The sequence below is a fragment of the Amyelois transitella genome, chromosome 16 (assembly GCF_032362555.1).
Source record: "Amyelois transitella isolate CPQ chromosome 16, ilAmyTran1.1, whole genome shotgun sequence".
Taxonomy (NCBI): Eukaryota; Metazoa; Arthropoda; class Insecta; order Lepidoptera; family Pyralidae; genus Amyelois; species Amyelois transitella.
The window spans coordinates 2,510,137-2,528,389 of NC_083519.1; the positions used below are offsets into that span (position 1 = coordinate 2,510,137).

The 18,253-nt window shown below is 38.1% G+C and overlaps 2 protein-coding genes across 3 annotated transcripts; both read right to left on the reverse strand.

The window, feature by feature from the left end:
* Window positions 1-1,275: 1,275 nt before the first annotated feature.
* On the reverse strand, window positions 1,276-4,543 carry LOC106143294 (uncharacterized). The gene is made up of 2 exons (XM_013345340.2): window positions 4,016-4,543; window positions 1,276-3,491 (listed from the first exon to the last, which is right to left on the reverse strand). The coding sequence occupies exons 1-2, from the start codon at window positions 4,448-4,450 to the stop codon at window positions 2,364-2,366; spliced, it is 1,563 nt and encodes a 520-aa protein (XP_013200794.2). The 5' UTR covers window positions 4,451-4,543; the 3' UTR covers window positions 1,276-2,363.
* Window positions 4,544-7,752: 3,209 nt separating this feature from the next.
* On the reverse strand, window positions 7,753-11,598 carry LOC106143275 (mucin-2). Of its 2 annotated transcripts, XM_060948675.1 has the most exons (3): window positions 11,179-11,598; window positions 8,890-10,990; window positions 7,753-8,859 (listed from the first exon to the last, which is right to left on the reverse strand). In XM_060948675.1, the coding sequence occupies exons 1-3, from the start codon at window positions 11,542-11,544 to the stop codon at window positions 8,618-8,620; spliced, it is 2,709 nt and encodes a 902-aa protein (XP_060804658.1). In that variant the 5' UTR covers window positions 11,545-11,598; the 3' UTR covers window positions 7,753-8,617. The 2 variants fall into 2 exon arrangements, with proteins under 2 accessions (XP_060804658.1, XP_013200777.2); XM_013345323.2 differs by having other exon boundaries at window positions 7,753-10,990; window positions 11,179-11,597.
* Window positions 11,599-18,253: the final 6,655 nt, after the last annotated feature.

The following is an 18,253-nucleotide window of genomic DNA, read 5'->3' on the forward strand; positions in this document are numbered from 1 at the left end:
TTCGTGTAAAAACCTGACTCACTCGATCCAGGATCCATGGACAAGGGCATACACCGGGATCCTCTCCAAAGATATGAGGATCCAACCGTGACTAAAGCCAGGAGGAAGATTGAACTTTATCATTCATAAAATTAGATCTCATATTTGCGAGCTTCTAAAAGCGCCCTCCGCCTTTCTCGAAAGTTCAGCGCTATCGGTTCTAAGACTGTGGCGACATCTCTACGCAACGATTGTGAAAATGCTAAATCTAACAAGCAAAATGTCTCCGAATTGTAGCATAAATACTTTAACAGGACAATCATAACTAAGGTACATAATTTTAGTTACATCTACCAGTATTCAGAACTTTTTGAAGCTTTTGTTTGTGCCATTCCATCATTACACACATGATCTAATATAAATTAAATTTAGCAATGATATTTGGCAGTATCTTTGCTTAAAGAATATAATCAGGTGGTTTAATGCTTAATTTACCAATTTATTTTCTACTGCGATATGTCGTCTACAAACATACATAATTATAGTCACGTCCATCTCCCTTGTGGGGAAGACAGAGCCAACAGTCTTGAAAAGACCGAAGGCCACGTTATTACGTATGGCTAAATGATAGAATCGAGTCAATATGTCGTCCAATATTATTCTTATCTAGTTAATGTTTTAATCGCATGATAAAAAGAAGAGCACTTCGTTTTTGTGTTCTTAGTATTCAATAATTTACTAACTAGCTTTTGCCCGCAGCTTCACCCGCGCTATTTTAGTGCCACCTGCAAAAGAATACAGGTTTTCCGCATATCCTACGGGAACTGTAGTTTTTACCGAGATGAACGGTACCCTTCTTCGGGTCTCGTGGAATTTCAAAAAGATTGGTTCAACAAACAAATAAACTTACTTTTGCATTTATAATACTAGTTGGGATTAACGATAAAATAAAAAATTATTGAGGAATGCGGAAATATAGATAGGTATAAAGATTAAGATTTAACGGGCTTTGGTCATATAAAGAACCAGATTTACGTAAAAAGATATGAAAATATTTGTAAAGCAAAATGTGTGATTGTTTAAATAGATTATTGTTGCTTTGTCCAACACATTTTCGCTTCCAATAATTATGGAGGCATGGAGAAAAAATACTAGAACTAATAAGAGGACCTTTTTAAAATGTTTCATGTACGATGAGATCGTGGCAAGTGGAAAGAGGTAGTCTCTGCCTACCCCTCCGGGAAAGAGGCGTGATTTTATGTATGTATGTATGTACGATGATTTACAAAAATAAAACTTTATGTAAATAATCCTAATAGTATTTATTCACTATAAACAGATCAATATTCTTACATTTTATCATTTAATCACAATCCTGAATTCCACTCACTTATCGATGGGTCATATTCGGCGGATGTAACAACAATTCGCATGTCGTAAGTACAGCAATTGTTTGTCTATGGACATTCGCAATTAATTGCTTATATTACACATACATACATACATAAAATCACGCCCCTTTCCCGGAGGGGTAGGCAGAGACTACCTCTTTCCACTTGCCACGATCCCTGCATACTTCCTTTGCTTCATCCACATTTATAACTCTCTTCATGCAAGCTAGGCGGTTTCGGGTACTTTTGACCTGACCCTTTACCAGGACGTCCTTAATTTGATCAAGATATGTTCGTCTAGGTCTTCCCACCCCGACCTTTCCCTACACATTGTCCATGTATATCTGCTTAGTCAAGCTGTTTTCATTCATGCTCTCCACATGACCGAACCATCTCAACATACCCTTTTCTATTCCTGTAACTACATCTTCTTTCACATCACAACATTCCCTTATCACGCTGTTCCTTATCCGGTCACTCAATTTCACACCCAACATACTCCTTAACGCTTATATTATATACAGTATAATAGTTTATTTTATAAGGATTGCACGCTATCATCTTTGTAACTAGTTTTCATGGGAAAGTTTTCAAGGAAAATTCGCGAGGAATTTCCCCCGCTCTTAAACTGTTCTTCCGACTCGCGTATTTGACAGTGGACTTCGGAGGGGACATTTTATGTTCCTAGACACATTAAATGTGTTTATGAGACCACTGCCTGTCCTCGTTATGAAGAGCAGTACCAATTGGTACGTTTGACTCTAAGAGATCCTAGTTTGACGTTACCAAAACTATCACTAATGCTAGTCCATTGTTTTAACATATACTTAAAATGTTCAAGACCACGCGAATTGGAGATGTTGTCGGAAGGTAGTCTAAATGTCATGTTATAATTGTAGCTTTATATTGAATAGGATATTATTTATCCTTACTTAAATTAATTCTTACTTAATTCTTAATACTTACTTTATTTTATTCTATACTATAATTTGATTAATAATAATCTTTAGCGTAAGGATTACTACTAGTCACAGATTCAGTGTAGACTTTCTTAACTCTAGGAACAACTATAGTTTTAGGAATGTCTTCAATATCATAATACAAGATTTCAGGCACCCTTTTCTGCTCTTTTCTCTTACCGCACAAATAAGAGATATAACAAATTACAATAAGGACAAGAAGAGACCCTAATGTTACTAAAGTTATAGTTAATGGTGTCCAGAAAGAATAAGGTTCATCTTCATCAGGTTCGTCTGTTTCTTCAGTTGAATCTATATCAGTAGTGTAACCAGCAGTAGTTGTATCTACTTCACTTGAACCATCAGTGTTAGATTCCGGTCCTGTCACGGTGGTATTTTCAGGAGTAGAGTCTATTGTGGTATTAGACTCATCAGTAGTCGATTCTTCTGTAGTTTCACTTTCCGTAGTCATTCCATCGGTTGTACTATCATTTTCTGTGGTTATAGATTCTGTTGTATCACCATTGTCAGTTGTTATTAGTTCCGTATTTTCAGTAGTGATCGATTCTGTCGTTATATCGTTTTCAGTAGTAACTGTTTCTGTTGTTATATAGTTATCAGTAGTAATGGGTTCAGTTGTTATATAATTTTCAGTAGTTACGGATTCAGTAGTTATATAGTTTTCAGTAGTAACTGTTTCTGTTGTTATATCATTTTCCGTAGTAACTGTTTCAGTTGTTATATAATTATCAGTAGTAATGGTTTCAGTTGTTATATCATTTTCAGTAGTTACGGATTCGGTAGTTATATAGTTTTCAGTAGTAACGGATTCTGTTGTAACATCGTTTTCCGTAGTAACTGTTTCAGTAGTAGTTATATAGTTTTCAGTAGTAAAAGATTCTGTTGTTTCATTGTTTTCAGTAGTAACGGATTCAGTTGTTTCATCATTTTCTGTAGTAACTGTTTCAGTTGTTATATAGTTTTCAGTAGTAATTGATTCTGTTGTTTCATCGTTTTCAGTAGTAACAGATTCTGTTGTTCCACCGATATTATCATTATATATAGCACATTCGCTGTCATTTACATCGTGATTTGGAGGAATATACCGAAACCAGTCTATTAGAATCGTTTCACTTGTTGATACAGTAGCAAATATTGATATCTGAAACATAATGAGAAATGTATGAAATAATAATCAATGTAATTTAATGTTAGAATGAAATGTGGATGGAAATGGATGTGGATATCCACAGTTATGTGGATATTTGGTACATTCATTTTGTTCTTTAGAACTGGCTGCCGAAGATCAAGCTTTTATAGAGTATGAAACCTTTTGTGTAAACCTGTTGTAATTTATCATTATGTTTAAAATAAAAGTATTTTATGATTCACACACTGACTCATCATTGACGAAAGTGATTGAAGCTGATGACCTTAGTGATATTAATTGTTTTGTTTCGTAATAAATACACACATAGATGATCCAATACGGATTAGGTTTCCCTTTTTCAGAGGCCAGAAATGTCGTTTTAAATAAAACCTAACTTATAAAATCCAGGATTGGCTATACCATTGAAAAGATGAATCTCTACAGAGAGGCGAGGACTACCCGACCCGATTAACAATAGAAGCAATGATAAACAGGCACACAATTAGGTAAAGAAGAAAATGAAAGATAATACTTACATATCCACGGAATGGGTTAATTGTGGTGACATTGAATCTAATAATTTGCCATTGTAAAGCTGGTATTGGATTGTTAAAACTCGACCAACCAGAAGTTCGTTGTCCTGCGTCATTATTAACGTCAATTGTTAAGAATTCGTTGAAAACCATATACACAGCGACTTCGACGACGCCATCATTTTCAAAGTCAAAGAAAAATGATGAAACACAACTGCTTGGGGCCACAGAAGTTATATGCGTTTCACTTTGTGCTATTGAAGGCTGTATAGATGTTGAAGTATAAGGCCTCAATAACCAATTATTGTTTGTGTTTTGACATATTGTTCCGAGCGTGGAATCGAAATTGTCGAAACCTTCTTCGAAGTTGTAAGGAACACAGACACTTCCATATATAGCAGGAATCAAAATTAAGAAAACTGCGAAGTGTTTCCACATTATTAAAATCAATATTACCTAATTAGGCTTACGATCTATTCAAATTATAATTCACAAGTATGGTAATGTCAATCGTATCTATCTTATATTTTTCACATAGCTAATTTATCTCTGATTAGATATTATTCTTTGAATCTGATTATTACTAAAGATTAGGTTGGTCACAGTTTGGTGATGTAATTAATAAATTTTTTGATATGAGTGGGATTATGATGAGTCTAAAATCAATAAAGGCGAGAATGTCGTAGGTAACTTACGTAAATTGATTGCTTTTCTTTAACATACATACATACATACATACATATAATCACGTCTATATCCCTTGCGGGGTAGGCAGAGACTACAGTCTTGTAAAGACTGATAGGCCACGTTCAGCTATTTGGCTTAATGATAGAATTGAGATTCAAATAGTGACAGGTTGCTAGCCCATCGCCTAAAAAGGAATCCCAAGTTTGTAAGACTATCCCTTAGTCGCCTTTTACGACATCCATGGGAAAGAGATGGAGTGGTCCTATTCTTTTTTGTATTGGTGCTGGGAACCACACGGCACCTCATGGTTACGACATTTTATGTATGTATGTATGTATGTTATTTGTTCTAAAACATAAAGACACTCAAACTTTTGTTGTTGTCGATCATTCACAATTTCATGATCCAATTACCACGTGGATATAATTTTATTGCCACTAGATTTGCGCCTCATTGCCGCAATATAATATTGAGTGACATATTGTTTGATACTTTATCTTCGATAGCAGTTGTTTATATTATGATTTCATTCCAGCATAAAAATATAGCTGCCCGCAAAAATACATCCTGGTACTTCTATTTTAATTTGTGCACTCTTCTTTTCTCCTTGTGCTGTGTCGTTCTCGGGATAAAAAAAAGAATATGACCGCTCCGTGTTATTGCCATGGATGTCGTAAAAGGCGACTAAGGGATAGGCTAATAAACTTGGAAATCTTCTTTTACGCGATGGGCTAGCTACACAGTTACCAACATTGAATTTACTTGTCATTTTTGTAACCATGTACATTCAGTCAGAAAAGTATCGGGAATGGATTATTTATTTATGGTTCCAAATTCAAATTTTTGTTTTTTTTGTTGTTGTTAGATTGGCACAACTGTTTTCCATTTTGGCGCGGAGTTTGAGTTGCATCTGTTGTTTACATTAAATACAGTGCTATTTTTAGTTATATCATATCTAGTGTGTATTGCTAATTTCATAATGGATAAAAACATCGAACAAAGAGTTTGTCTTAAATTTTGCATTGCCAATGGAATATCGTGTTCGGAGTCACTGAAAATGTTACAGAAGGCTTACGGTGAATCGACTTTATCAAAAACTCGTGCTTATGAGTGGTACAAAGCGTTCAAAAGCGGTCGAGATGTGATGGAAGATTTGCCTCGCTCTGGTAGGCCATCGACGTCTGCAACTGAAGTTAACATCGCAAAAGTGAAGGAAATAGTGACTGAAAATCCTCATTCAACTTTGAGAGAGATAGCCACCGAACTTTCTGTATCTCACGAGTCGATCCGTACCATTTTAACTAATAATTTGGGTATAAACCTGTTGCCGCTCGGCTAGTCCCAAAAGACCTGAATTTTTTTCAAAAACTCAATCGCATGAGAGTCGCTGAGGACATGCTAGAACGAGTCAATTCCGACCCAACATTCATGAAACGCATTGTTACTGGTGACAAGACGTGGGTTTACGAGTTTGACATGCAAACTAGTCAACAAGCTTCGGAGTGGCGCCTTCCAACTGAACCGAAACCGAAAAAACCACGCCAAAGTCGTTCAAAAGTCAAAGTCATGTTGACTGTTTTTTTTGACTATCGCGGTGTTGTGCACTCGGAATTCTTGCCGGAAGGTCAAACGGTAAATAAGGAATATTATTTGAGTGTTATGCGGCGTTTAAGAGAGCAAATCCGACGAAAAAGGCCAGATTTGTGGAAAGAAAATTCTTGGATTTTGCACCATGATAATGCACCTTCGCACAAGGCCATCATTGTGAACGAATTTTTAACTAAACACTCAACAAATACCATCGAGCAACCACCATATTCACCAGATATGGCTCCAGCCGACTTTTTTTCTTTTTCCTAAACTCAAATTACCACTTCGTGGCACCCGTTTTCAATCGGTTGAAGACATAAAAGAGAATTCGCGGCAAGAACTGACCTCAATTCCGGAAACAGCGTTTAAAAAATGTTTTGATGATTGGATTATTCGTTGGCGTAAATGTATCGTTTCTAAAGGAGCATATTTTGAAGGTGATAAAATAAATTTGGATGAATAACAAACAGTTTGTGTATTATTGATCTTTTCCTGCTACTTTCTTGACAGAGTAGTATTATAACCAGCTACGATGATGGTTTTTAATGAAACCCTCAAATTCATTAACTTCATAAGATTGTGGAGAAAAAAAAAATTAGATTTAGATACACATCCAGTTGCCTTTCACTATTTGAATCTCAATTCCATCATTAAGCCATACAGCTGAACGTAGCCTCTCAGTCTTTTTGAGACTGTACTGGCTGTGTCTACCTCGAAAGAGGTAAAGGCGAGATAATATTTATTTAAATTAATATAAGTAGTCGTCGCAAGGCCGCCTGATATTATTAAAGATACTTTGAGTATATTTGCCTTCTCAATAACTGTAGGCAACCTAAGCACCTTCGTCCATGTACCAATAACTCTTTTTTGACTTATATACATTAGATATATATAAGTAAAAAAATATAGATAGTCTCAATTCTATCTTAAAGCCAAATAGCTGAACGTGGCCTATCAGTCTTTTCCAGACTGTTGGCTCTGTCTACCCCGCAAGGGATATAGACGTGGTTATATGTATGTATATGTATACATTAGTGTAATTCTCTTAAATTGAGGGAAAACATTCTGAAGATAACCTGCACATTCAGACAACTGGATTTGCAATCATGATTGATAGAATACTAGTTAGGTTTATTAACAAAGACGGTGGAGGTCAGATGGGAGTAGCTTCGTGTAATAACCTGACTCACCCAATCCAGGATCCATGGTCAAAGGCCCACTCCGTTCTCCTTTACAGAGTGATGAAGTTGCAACCGGGACTAAAGCTAGGAGGAAGAAGGATTGTTCAGATTGGAACGATTACAATAGTATTTGTATCAGTGCTAGCTAGAATCGTATCATGTAAGCTTTTTTAAGAAATTTCGGGTAAAGATAAAACATCCGCATTACAAAGTACACGTATTCTTAAATATATTTTTTTAAATAAACATAATCGTACGCGATCAAAGAAAACCATAAAAGTAATTACCCACGCAATGGATGAATAGATTTATTGTGATAAATATTTCAATAAATGCGATAAGATTCTTGTCATATAATTAATTTACTTTTATTATACCGACAACTAGGAATTTCGTTGATAATTCAAATATATTATTAGGATATTCCTGTTCATAAATAACATTCATTTACATTATATATTTTCAAAACTATTCGTATATTAACTATCATTCATCTTATAATCACAGTTTTTAATTACAGAAATAAGGTACAAAGTAATCTTAAATTAATGATATTTCGCTAAGGGCGACAATACATTTTATGTAAAACTAAATATAAAGAAAGAATTAGATAGGAACAAATTTTTTATCTTGTTTCCAATAAAACTTTTTTATATTTTATAGCAACAACAGCATTTGGTTATAGGACTATTGGCACCAATTTTCTTATTAAATAAAAATAACTATGAATATCAATCGTAGCAATAACAAATTATTGAATTTCAGAATTTATTATGTAAAAATAATAGTCTTATTTATCTTACTTATTATTCTCTTTACATATGAAATGCTTGGTGTGATTATAGTTTATTATGATTTTTTTCTGTCATTTAACATCTCATTATACTTGCCTGTTTATAATTCTCAATACCCTTTATTTGCCATGTGTTAAGTTGACGCAGTACCAAGTTATGTACCTACATTAGTTTGAGTGTTAACTGATGCGCTTACGGCGAGAGAAAACATCGTGACATTCAGATAACTGCAAAGATTGTGCAGTTCACGTGGGAGTCACGTCATGTAAAACCCTAACTAACTCAATCCAGGAGAAATTTCATGGCTCTGCTCCAGATAGACCCAGAGCTAACACCAGGAGGAAGAACAATACTCAAAAACCATCTTCAACACTTCTTCGCTTAGGGAGATTCGTCAAAGTTGGTAGTCCATCAAAATCGGACATATACGACGACCGTTTCAAAGGCGACATTTCCCAAGCCTGTTGAGTTTTTATCAACTTATAAACAGCAAATATTACTATACTTACAACAATTACAGACACTACAATAATTATTGTTATCAAAATCCAATATCCTGTGTCCTCTGGTGGCCCTGGTATTGGCGTGTCAGTTACTTCAGTTGTTGTACCATCAGTTGTTGTACCATCAGTTGTTGTAATTTCAGTTGTAGAATCTGATGTAGAAGAGTCAGTTGTTGTAGAAAATTCTGTACTAGGATTTGTTGTATCGTCGGTGATAGGTTCTATAGTAGTTGTTACAACTTCAGTCGTTGTAAGCACTGGGGTAGTGCCTGGGTCTATTGTAGTTGATTCTGTTGTAATAATTGTAGTGGAATCAGTTAAACTTGTTGTAAGATCTGTAGTAGTACTTTCCGTTGTTAATTCCGTTATTGTTATAGGGTCCATTGTCGTTGTGTCTGTTGTTATTGTTGTAGTGGAATCAGTTACATCTGTTGTTGTATCAACAGTTGTAAGGTCTGTAGTAATACTTTCCGTTGTTTGTTCAGTTGTTGAAAAATCTGTTGTAGTTGATTCTGTTGTTATTGTAGTAGAATCAGTTTCATCCGTTGTTGTATCAATAGTCGTAAGATCAGTGGTAGTACTTTCTGTCGTAAGTTCCGTTATTGTTGAATCTGTTGTAGTGGAATCAGTTACACCTGTTGTAAGATCTGTGGTACTACTTTCTATAGTATGTTCCGTTGTACTTGTTGTTACATCTGTTGTTATATAAATAGTTGTAAGATCTGTGGTAGTACTTTCCGTTGTTGTAACAGGCTCTGTTGTTGTTGATTCTGTTATGATTGTTGTAGTGGAATCAGTTACATCTGTTGTTGAAAGGTCTGTAGTAGAACTTTCTGTAGTTGTAAACTCAGTTGTGGTAAAAGAGTCAGTTGTACTCGATTCTGTTGTAATTGTTGTAGTAGAATCAGTTACATCTGTTGTTGTATCTGTAGGTGTAAGGTCTATAGTAGTACTTTCTGTTGTGAACTCAGTTGTAATAACCGGATCTGTTGTGATTTCCGTTGTTGAAAACTCAGTTGTAGTAATAGGATCAACTGAAGTAGATTCTGTTATAATTGTTGTAGTGGAATAAGTCACATCTGTTGGAACACTTTCCGATGTTGTTAACTCTGTTGTAGTCGCATCTGTTGAAATAGAATCTGTTACACCAGTTGTATGATCTGTAGTACTACTTTCTGTTGTTATCTCTGTTATTGTAATAGGGTATTGTGTTGTTGTTTCTGTTTCTGTAGAACCTGTGAAATCGACTGTTGTTTCAACTGTGGTGGGATTGGTAATCATTTCTGAGGTAATTTCACTTGTTAATTCCGTGGTAGTATCAGGGTCTAATGTTGTTAAATCTGTTGTTGTGTCAACAATAATAGGATCTAAAGTAGTTGTTTCCGTTGTAATTAAACTAGTATCAGTTACATCAGTTGTAGGATTTGTAGGAAAAGACTCTGTTATGATTTCAGTTGTAGTGAATTCTGTGGTAGTAAAAGGCTCTTCTGTAGTTGAAGCTGTAGTAGATGAATCAGTAAATTCAGTTGTAGGCTCATAAGAAGGATTTGTTGTAAAAGATTCTGTTGTTGCTGACGTTGATGAATCTGTCGTAATAGTTGTAAAATCAACAGTCGTAGGATTCAAAGTTGTTTCTGTTGTAGAAATTAAATGTTGTGTAGTAGAATCTGTGACATCAGTTGTAACTGTTGAAGGTTCTAAAGTAGTGAATTCCGTCGTAGTGATCGCATTTTGAGTAGACAATTCTGTCGTTTCTGTTGTTGTTGGATCAACTGAGATTTCAGTTGTTGTAATTTCTAACAAAGAGGTTGAATCTATAATAGTAGAATCAATATATTCAGTTGTTGAAGTTGGAACATCAGAACTTTGGTCTGTGTTCTGAGTTGTAATGACTTCTGTATTTGTAATTGGATTTTCTGTTGATATCTCAGTATTGGTGCTACTTATTGCTTCCGTAACTTCTATGTTTTCATTAGTACTAATTGTTTCATCTGTTCTTAGCAGTGAATCACGGTGATCATTCAAATGTTGTGTGACTGTTTTAAATAAGGAGCGACGTCTCCTTTTGGAATTGAATACATTATTTAAAATATTTTCCAAATATCGATTGTGACTTTGTAAATTTCTTCTGTTGATTGTAGATTCATGAGTAAAGGGTTGGAGTAAAAATTGTAGCGATCGTATGGAGACATTGCAGTTTGCGCACTTAGTGAATATAATAACCTGAAATAAAAAACAGTTATATTAGAATACAAGATCATTTTTTTAGGTAATCATAATGATCAAAAATTGGACTTAGTTATTTTTTAAAACAAATTGGCATTCCCTAACCTTCTGTTACAAACCAGCGTATAGAGTGGAAAAATGGTAACGAAGAAAACAAAGCATATTAAATTAAATTTATTACTTACATATCCATCTCCATTTCTTCCTGGATTCAAGTCCAAATAAATTGATTGTGATCCATTGAATAAATCTTCTTTTTTGAACGTTTTTCGTGCAACGACACTTTCAGTTCTTTTAGAATATAGGAAAAATTTAAGTACATCTTCATTATTAATTTGTTTAATTTGAATATCTGCACTTAACACTCCTTTCTTTAACTTAAATACATTCGAGTACACACACTTGATGTTTTCTTGTTTCAAAAAGTCAATATCTTCATTGATAAGTAAGCTTAAATCACTGCACATATTTTTATCTCCATTTATCAATAAGCTTGATAAAACAAATTGAAAATTCAAAGCAAATAAAACCCTTAATAATATTCTACACATTATTTTGTGTACGATGTTAAGACACAGTCAAAATTAAATGATCTATAAATTTAATACTTTATCTATGCCTCAATGGTGGCTTATCGGAGAAGTATTGATTTTTATATCCGATTAAAAATAATTGATTACATAATTGTAACTAGCACTGGTTAGGTATATATAGAATACGATATTTACCTACATATAGTTATATTTAGACAGATACCTAAAAAGTTGTAATTAGTTTCTTTTGATATGCTTGCCTACTATAAAAATATTTGCAATATCCGTAAGGGTTGGTAGAAAATCTAAGTTTGTACACATATTGTACTATTCTTCATCGTAAATTTAAAAGGTAACTCTTGTCGGTGGAGTTATTTATCAGTTATGAATTTATATAATACTAATATTAAAGCATATAAAAATTTGAATCTGATGATGTTTTGAATTTGAATTGGCGCTAAATAAACAAAGTAAAAAATAATATACAATTCGGAAACTTTCAATTTCTAATAATTCAAACAAAATTCTTAATATTAAATGAATATTGCTTTATTTACAGATCAAATTTCTTTATTTTATGTTAAAAAAAGAAAATATCCGTTCGCCGTCTTATTTACTTTAATTATTTTTCTAATAACACAGCCTATTTTAGGAGCAAATATCTTAGTTAATTGTACTGAACAGCAACAGAAGGAAAAAAAAATGAATTTAGTTTCATATAAAAGAAATGGATTTAAAAATTCACCACAATATTACACGAAAGATAATTTAAGTGGCAAAGTTAACAGTAAAAAAATATTTATACTGAATACAAATCAAAATCATTAAACCTAATTTGTGGCCTTGGGAAAACGTAATTTCTTGGTAAATCGTCTATTCCTTGATTCAGAACATAAAGAATTGCTTCACGACCTTTTAAAATCCCATAATAATAAAAACCGAATACCACTAACAAAAAAGAAGAGACTGCTCCTATTATTATTAAAGTTGTATTTAAAGGTGTAAAAAAATTGTCATCAGTAATAGGTATTATAATTGTAGTAGTTGATTCCGTAGTAGTGGTTGTAGAGTCTGTTGTATGGTCGGTGGTTGTAGACTCTGTATTATGGTCGGTGGTTGTAGAGTCTGTAGTATGGTCGGTGGTTGTAGAGTCTGTTGTATGGTCGGTGGTTGTAGAGACTGTAGTATGGTCGGTGGTTGTAGAGTCTGTTGTATTGTCGGTGGTTGTAGATTCTGTTGTATGGTCGGTGGTTGTAGACTCAGTAGTATGGTCGGTGGTTGTAGAGTCTGTTGTATGGTCGGTGGTTGTAGAGTCTGTAGTATGGTCGGTGGTTGTAGACTCAGTAGTATGGTCGGTGGTTGTAGATTCTGTTGTATGGTCGGTGGTTGTAGACTCAGTAGTATGGTCGGTGGTTGTAGATTCTGTTGTATGGTCGGTGGTTGTAGAGTCTGTAGAATGGTCGGTGGCTGTAGAGTCTGTAGAATGGTCGGTGGTTGTAGAGTCTATAGTATGGTCTGTGGTTGTAGAGTCTGTTGTATGGTCGGTGGTTGTAGAGTCTGTTGTATGGTCGGTGGTTGTAGAGTCTGTTGTATGGTCGGTGGTTGTAGAGTCTGTTGTATGGTCGGTGGTTGTAGAATCTGTTGTATGGTCGGTGGTTGTAGAGTCTGTTGTATGGTCGGTGGTTGTAGAACCTGTTGTATGGTCAGTGGTTGTAGAGTCTGTTGTATAAGCAGTGGTTGTAGAGTCTGTTGTATGGTCGATGGTCGTAGAGTCTGTTGTATGGTCGGTGGTTGTAGAGTCTGTTGTATGGTCGGTGGTTGTAAAGTCTGTTGAATGGTCGGTGGTTGCAGAGTCTGTAGTGTGGTCGGTGGTTGTAGAGTCTATTGTGTGGTCGGTGGTTGTAGAGTCTGTTGTATGGTCGGTAGTTGCAGAGTCTGTAGTATGGTCGGTGGTTGTAGAGTCTGTTGTATGGTCGGTGGTTGTAGAGCCTGTTGTATGGTCGGTGGTTGTAGATTCTGTAGTATAGTTGGTGGTTGTAGAGTCTGTTGTGTGGTCGGTGGTTGTAGAGTCTGTTGTGTGGTCGGTGGTTGTAGAGTCTGTTGTATGGTCAGTGGTTGTAGAGTCTGTTGTATGGTCGATGGTCGTAGAGTCTGTTGTATGGTCGGTGGTTGTAGAGTCTGTTGTATGGTCTGTGGTTGTAAAGTCTGTTGAATGGTCGGTGGTTGTGGAGTCTGTTGTATGGTCGGTGGTTGCAGAGTCTGTTGTGTGGTCGGTGGTTGTAGAGTTTGTTGTATGGTCGGTGGTTGTAGAGTCTGTAGTATGGTCGGTGTTTGTAGAGTCTGTTGTATGGTCAGTGTTTCTATAGTATGTTGTATGGTCGGTGGTTGTAGAGTCTGTTGTATGGTCAGTGGTTGTAGAGTCTGTTGTATGGTCGATGGTCGTAGAGTCTGTTGTATGGTCGGTGGTTGTAGAGTCTGTTGTATGGTCTGTGGCTGTAAAGTCTGTTGAATGGTCGGTGGTTGTGGAGTCTGTTGTATGGTCGGTGGTTGCAGAGTCTGTAGTGTGGTCGATGGTTGTAGAGTCTGTTGTATGGTCGGTGGTTGTAGATTCTGTTGTATAAGCAGTGGTTGTAGAGTCTGTTGTATGGTCGATGTTCGTAGAGTCTGTTGTATGGTCGGTGGTTGTAGAGTCTGTTGTATGGTCGGTGGTTGTAAAGTCTGTTGAATGGTCGGTGGTTGTAGAGTCTGTTGTATGGTCGGTGGTTGTAGAGTCTATTGTATGGTCGGTGGTTGTAGATTCTGTTGTATAAGTAGTGGTTGTAGAGTCTGTTGTATGGTCGGTGGTTGTAGAGTCTGTTGTATGGTCGGTGGTTGTAAAGTCTGTTGAATGGTCGGTGGTTGTAGAGTCTGTTGTATGGTCGGTGGTTGTAGAGTCTATTGTATGGTCGGTGGTTGTAGATTCTGTTGTATAAGTAGTGGTTGTAGAGTCTGTTGTATGGTCGGTGGTTGTAGAGTCTGTTGTATGGTCGGTGGTTGTAAAGTCTGTTGAATGGTCGGTGGTTGTAGAGTCTGTTGTATGGTTGGTGGTTGCAGAGTCTGTAGTGTGGTCGATGGTTGTATAGTCTGTTGTGTGGTCGGTGGTTGTAGAGTCTGTTGTATGGTCGGTGGTTGTAGAGTCTGTAGTATGGTCGGTGGTTGAAGGGTCTGTTGTATGGTCGGTGGTTGTAGAGTCTGTAGTATGGTCGGTGGTTGTAGAGTCTGTGGCATGATCGGTGGTTGTAGAGTCTGTTGTGTGGTCGGTGGTTGTAGAGTCTGTTGTGTGGTCGGTGGTTGTAGAGTCTGTTGTGTGGTCGGTGGTTGTAGAGTCTATTGTGTGGTCGATGGTTGTAGAGTATGTTGTATGGTCGATGGTTGTAGAGTCTGTTGTATGGTCGGTGGTTGTAGAGTCTGTTGTATGGTCGGTGGTTGTAGAGTCTGTGGCATGATCGGTGGTTGTAGAGTCTGTTGTGTGGTCGGTGGTTGTAGAGTCTGTTGTGTGGTCGGTGGTTGTAGAGTCTGTTGTGTGGTCGGTGGTTGTAGAGTCTATTGTGTGGTCGATGGTTGTAGAGTCTGTTGTATGGTCGATGGTTGTAGAGTCTGTTGTATGGTCGGTGGTTGTAGAGTCTGTTGTATGGTCGGTGGTTGTAGAGTCTGTAGTATGGTCGGTGGTTGTAGAGTCTGTAGTATGGTCGGTGGTTGTAGAGTCTGTAGTATGGTCGGTGGTTGTAGAGTCTGTAGTATGGTCGGTGGTTGTAGAGTCTGTAGTATGGTCGGTGGTTGTAGAGTCTGTTGTATGGTCGGTGGTTGTAGGGCCTGTTGTATGGTCGGTGGTTGTAGACTCTGTTGTATGGTCGGTGGTTGTTGAGTCTGTTGTTGTATGGTAGGTGGTTGTAGACTCTGTTGTATGGTCGGTGGTTGTAGAGTCTGTAGTATGGTCGATGGTTGAAGAGTCTGTAGTATGGTCGGTGGTTGTAGAGTCTGTTGAATGGTCGATGGTTGTAGAGTCTGTAGTATGGTCGGTGGTTGTAGAGTCTGTAGTATGGTCGGTGGTTGTAGAGTCTGTTGAATGGTCGGTAGTTGTAGAGTCTGTAGTATGGTCGGTGGTTGTAGAGTCTGTAGTATGGTCGGTGGTTGTAGAGTCTGTAGTATGGTCGGTGGTTGTAGAGTCTGTTGAATGGTCGGTAGTTGTAGAGTCTGTTGTGTGGTCGGTGGTTGTAGAGTCTATTGTGTGGTCGATGGTTGTAGAGTATGTTGTATGGTCGATGGTTGTAGAGTCTGTTGTATGGTCGGTGGTTGTAGAGTCTGTTGTATGGTCGGTGGTTGTAGAGTCTGTGGCATGATCGGTGGTTGTAGAGTCTGTTGTGTGGTCGGTGGTTGTAGAGTCTGTTGTGTGGTCGGTGGTTGTAGAGTCTGTTGTGTGGTCGGTGGTTGTAGAGTCTGTTGTGTGGTCGGTGGTTGTAGAGTCTATTGTGTGGTCGATGGTTGTAGAGTCTGTTGTATGGTCGATGGTTGTAGAGTCTGTTGTATGGTCGGTGGTTGTAGAGTCTGTTGTATGGTCGGTGGTTGTAGATTCTGTTGTATAAGCAGTGGTTGTAGAGTCTGTTGTATGGTCGGTGGTTGTAGAGTCTGTTGTATGGTCGGTGGTTGTAAAGTCTGTTGAATGGTCGGTGGTTGTAGAGTCTGTAGTATGGTCGATGGTAACAGAGTCTGTAGTGTGGTCGATGGTTGTATAGTCTGTTGTGTGGTCGGTGGTTGTAGAGTCTGTTGTATGGTCGGTGGTTGTAGAGTCTGTAGTATGGTCGGTGGTTGAAGGGTCTGTTGTATGGTCGGTGGTTGTAGAGTCTGTAGTATGGTCGGTGGTTGTAGAGTCTGTGGCATGATCGGTGGTTGTAGAGTCTGTTGTGTGGTCGGTGGTTGTAGAGTCTGTTGTATGGTCGGTGGTTGTAGAGTCTGTTGTGTGGTCGGTGGTTGTAGAGTCTGTTGTGTGGTCGGTGGTTGTAGAGTCTATTGTGTGGTCGATGGTTGTAGAGTATGTTGTATGGTCGATGGTTGTAGAGTCTGTTGTATGGTCGGTGGTTGTAGAGTCTGTTGTATGGTCGGTGGTTGTAGAGTCTGTGGCATGATCGGTGGTTGTAGAGTCTGTTGTGTGGTCGGTGGTTGTAGAGTCTGTTGTGTGGTCGGTGGTTGTAGAGTCTGTTGTGTGGTCGGTGGTTGTAGAGTCTGTTGTGTGGTCGGTGGTTGTAGAGTCTATTGTGTGGTCGATGGTTGTAGAGTCTGTTGTATGGTCGATGGTTGTAGAGTCTGTTGTATGGTCGGTGGTTGTAGAGTCTGTTGTATGGTCGGTGGTTGTAGAGTCTGTAGTATGGTCGGTGGTTGTAGAGTCTGTAGTATGGTCGGTGGTTGTAGAGTCTGTAGTATGGTCGGTGGTTGTAGAGTCTGTAGTATGGTCGGTGGTTGTAGAGTCTGTTGTATGGTCGGTGGTTGTAGGGCCTGTTGTATGGTCGGTGGTTGTAGACTCTGTTGTATGGTCGGTGGTTGTTGAGTCTGTTGTTGTATGGTAGGTGGTTGAAGACTCTGTTGTATGGTCGGTGGTTGTTGAGTCTGTTGTTGTATGGTAGGTGGTTGTAGACTCTGTAGTATGGTCGGTGGTTGTAGAGTCTGTAGTATGGTCGATGGTTGAAGAGTCTGTAGTATGGTCGGTGGTTGTAGAGTCTGTTGAATGGTCGATGGTTGTAGAGTCTGTAGTATGGTCGGTGGTTGTAGAGTCTGTAGTATGGTCGGTGGTTGTAGAGTCTGTTGAATGGTCGGTAGTTGTAGAGTCTGTTGTGTGGTCGGTGGTTGTAGAGTCTATTGTGTGGTCGATGGTTGTAGAGTATGTTGTATGGTCGATGGTTGTAGAGTCTGTTGTATGGTCGGTGGTTGTAGAGTCTGTTGTATGGTCGGTGGTTGTAGAGTCTGTGGCATGATCGGTGGTTGTAGAGTCTGTTGTGTGGTCGGTGGTTGTAGAGTCTGTTGTGTGGTCGGTGGTTGTAGAGTCTGTTGTGTGGTCGGTGGTTGTAGAGTCTGTTGTGTGGTCGGTGGTTGTAGAGTCTATTGTGTGGTCGATGGTTGTAGAGTCTGTTGTATGGTCGATGGTTGTAGAGTCTGTTGTATGGTCGGTGGTTGTAGAGTCTGTTGTATGGTCGGTGGTTGTAGAGTCTGTAGTATGGTCGGTGGTTGTAGAGTCTGTAGTATGGTCGGTGGTTGTAGAGTCTGTAGTATGGTCGGTGGTTGTAGAGTCTGTAGTATGGTCGGTGGTTGTAGAGTCTGTAGTATGGTCGGTGGTTGTAGAGTCTGTTGTATGGTCGGTGGTTGTAGGGCCTGTTGTATGGTCGGTGGTTGTAGACTCTGTTGTATGGTCGGTGGTTGTTGAGTCTGTTGTTGTATGGTAGGTGGTTGTAGACTCTGTTGTATGGTCGGTGGTTGTTGAGTCTGTTGTTGTATGGTAGGTGGTTGTAGACTCTGTAGTATGGTCGGTGGTTGTAGAGTCTGTAGTATGGTCGATGGTTGAAGAGTCTGTAGTATGGTCGGTGGTTGTAGAGTCTGTTGAATGGTCGATGGTTGTAGAGTCTGTAGTATGGTCGGTGGTTGTAGAGTCTGTAGTATGGTCGGTGGTTGTAGAGTCTGTTGAATGGTCGGTAGTTGCAGA

What these genes read in the sequence shown, in the direction of transcription:
- LOC106143294 (XM_013345340.2), bottom strand. Translation starts at nt 4,450, where the DNA reads ATGTGGAAACACTTCGCAGTTTTCTTAATTTTGATTCCTGCTATATAT. An exon ending in TTAACCCATTCCGTGGATAT is followed by an intron (nt 3,492 to 4,015) that starts GTAAGTATTATC and finishes ATTATGTTTCAG; the next exon opens with ATATCAATATTTGCTACTGT.
- LOC106143275 (XM_013345323.2), bottom strand. Translation starts at nt 11,544, where the DNA reads ATGTGTAGAATATTATTAAGGGTTTTATTTGCTTTGAATTTTCAATTT. An exon ending in GAAGAAATGGAGATGGATAT is followed by an intron (nt 10,991 to 11,178) that starts GTAAGTAATAAA and finishes TTTTTATTTCAG; the next exon opens with GTTATTATATTCACTAAGTG.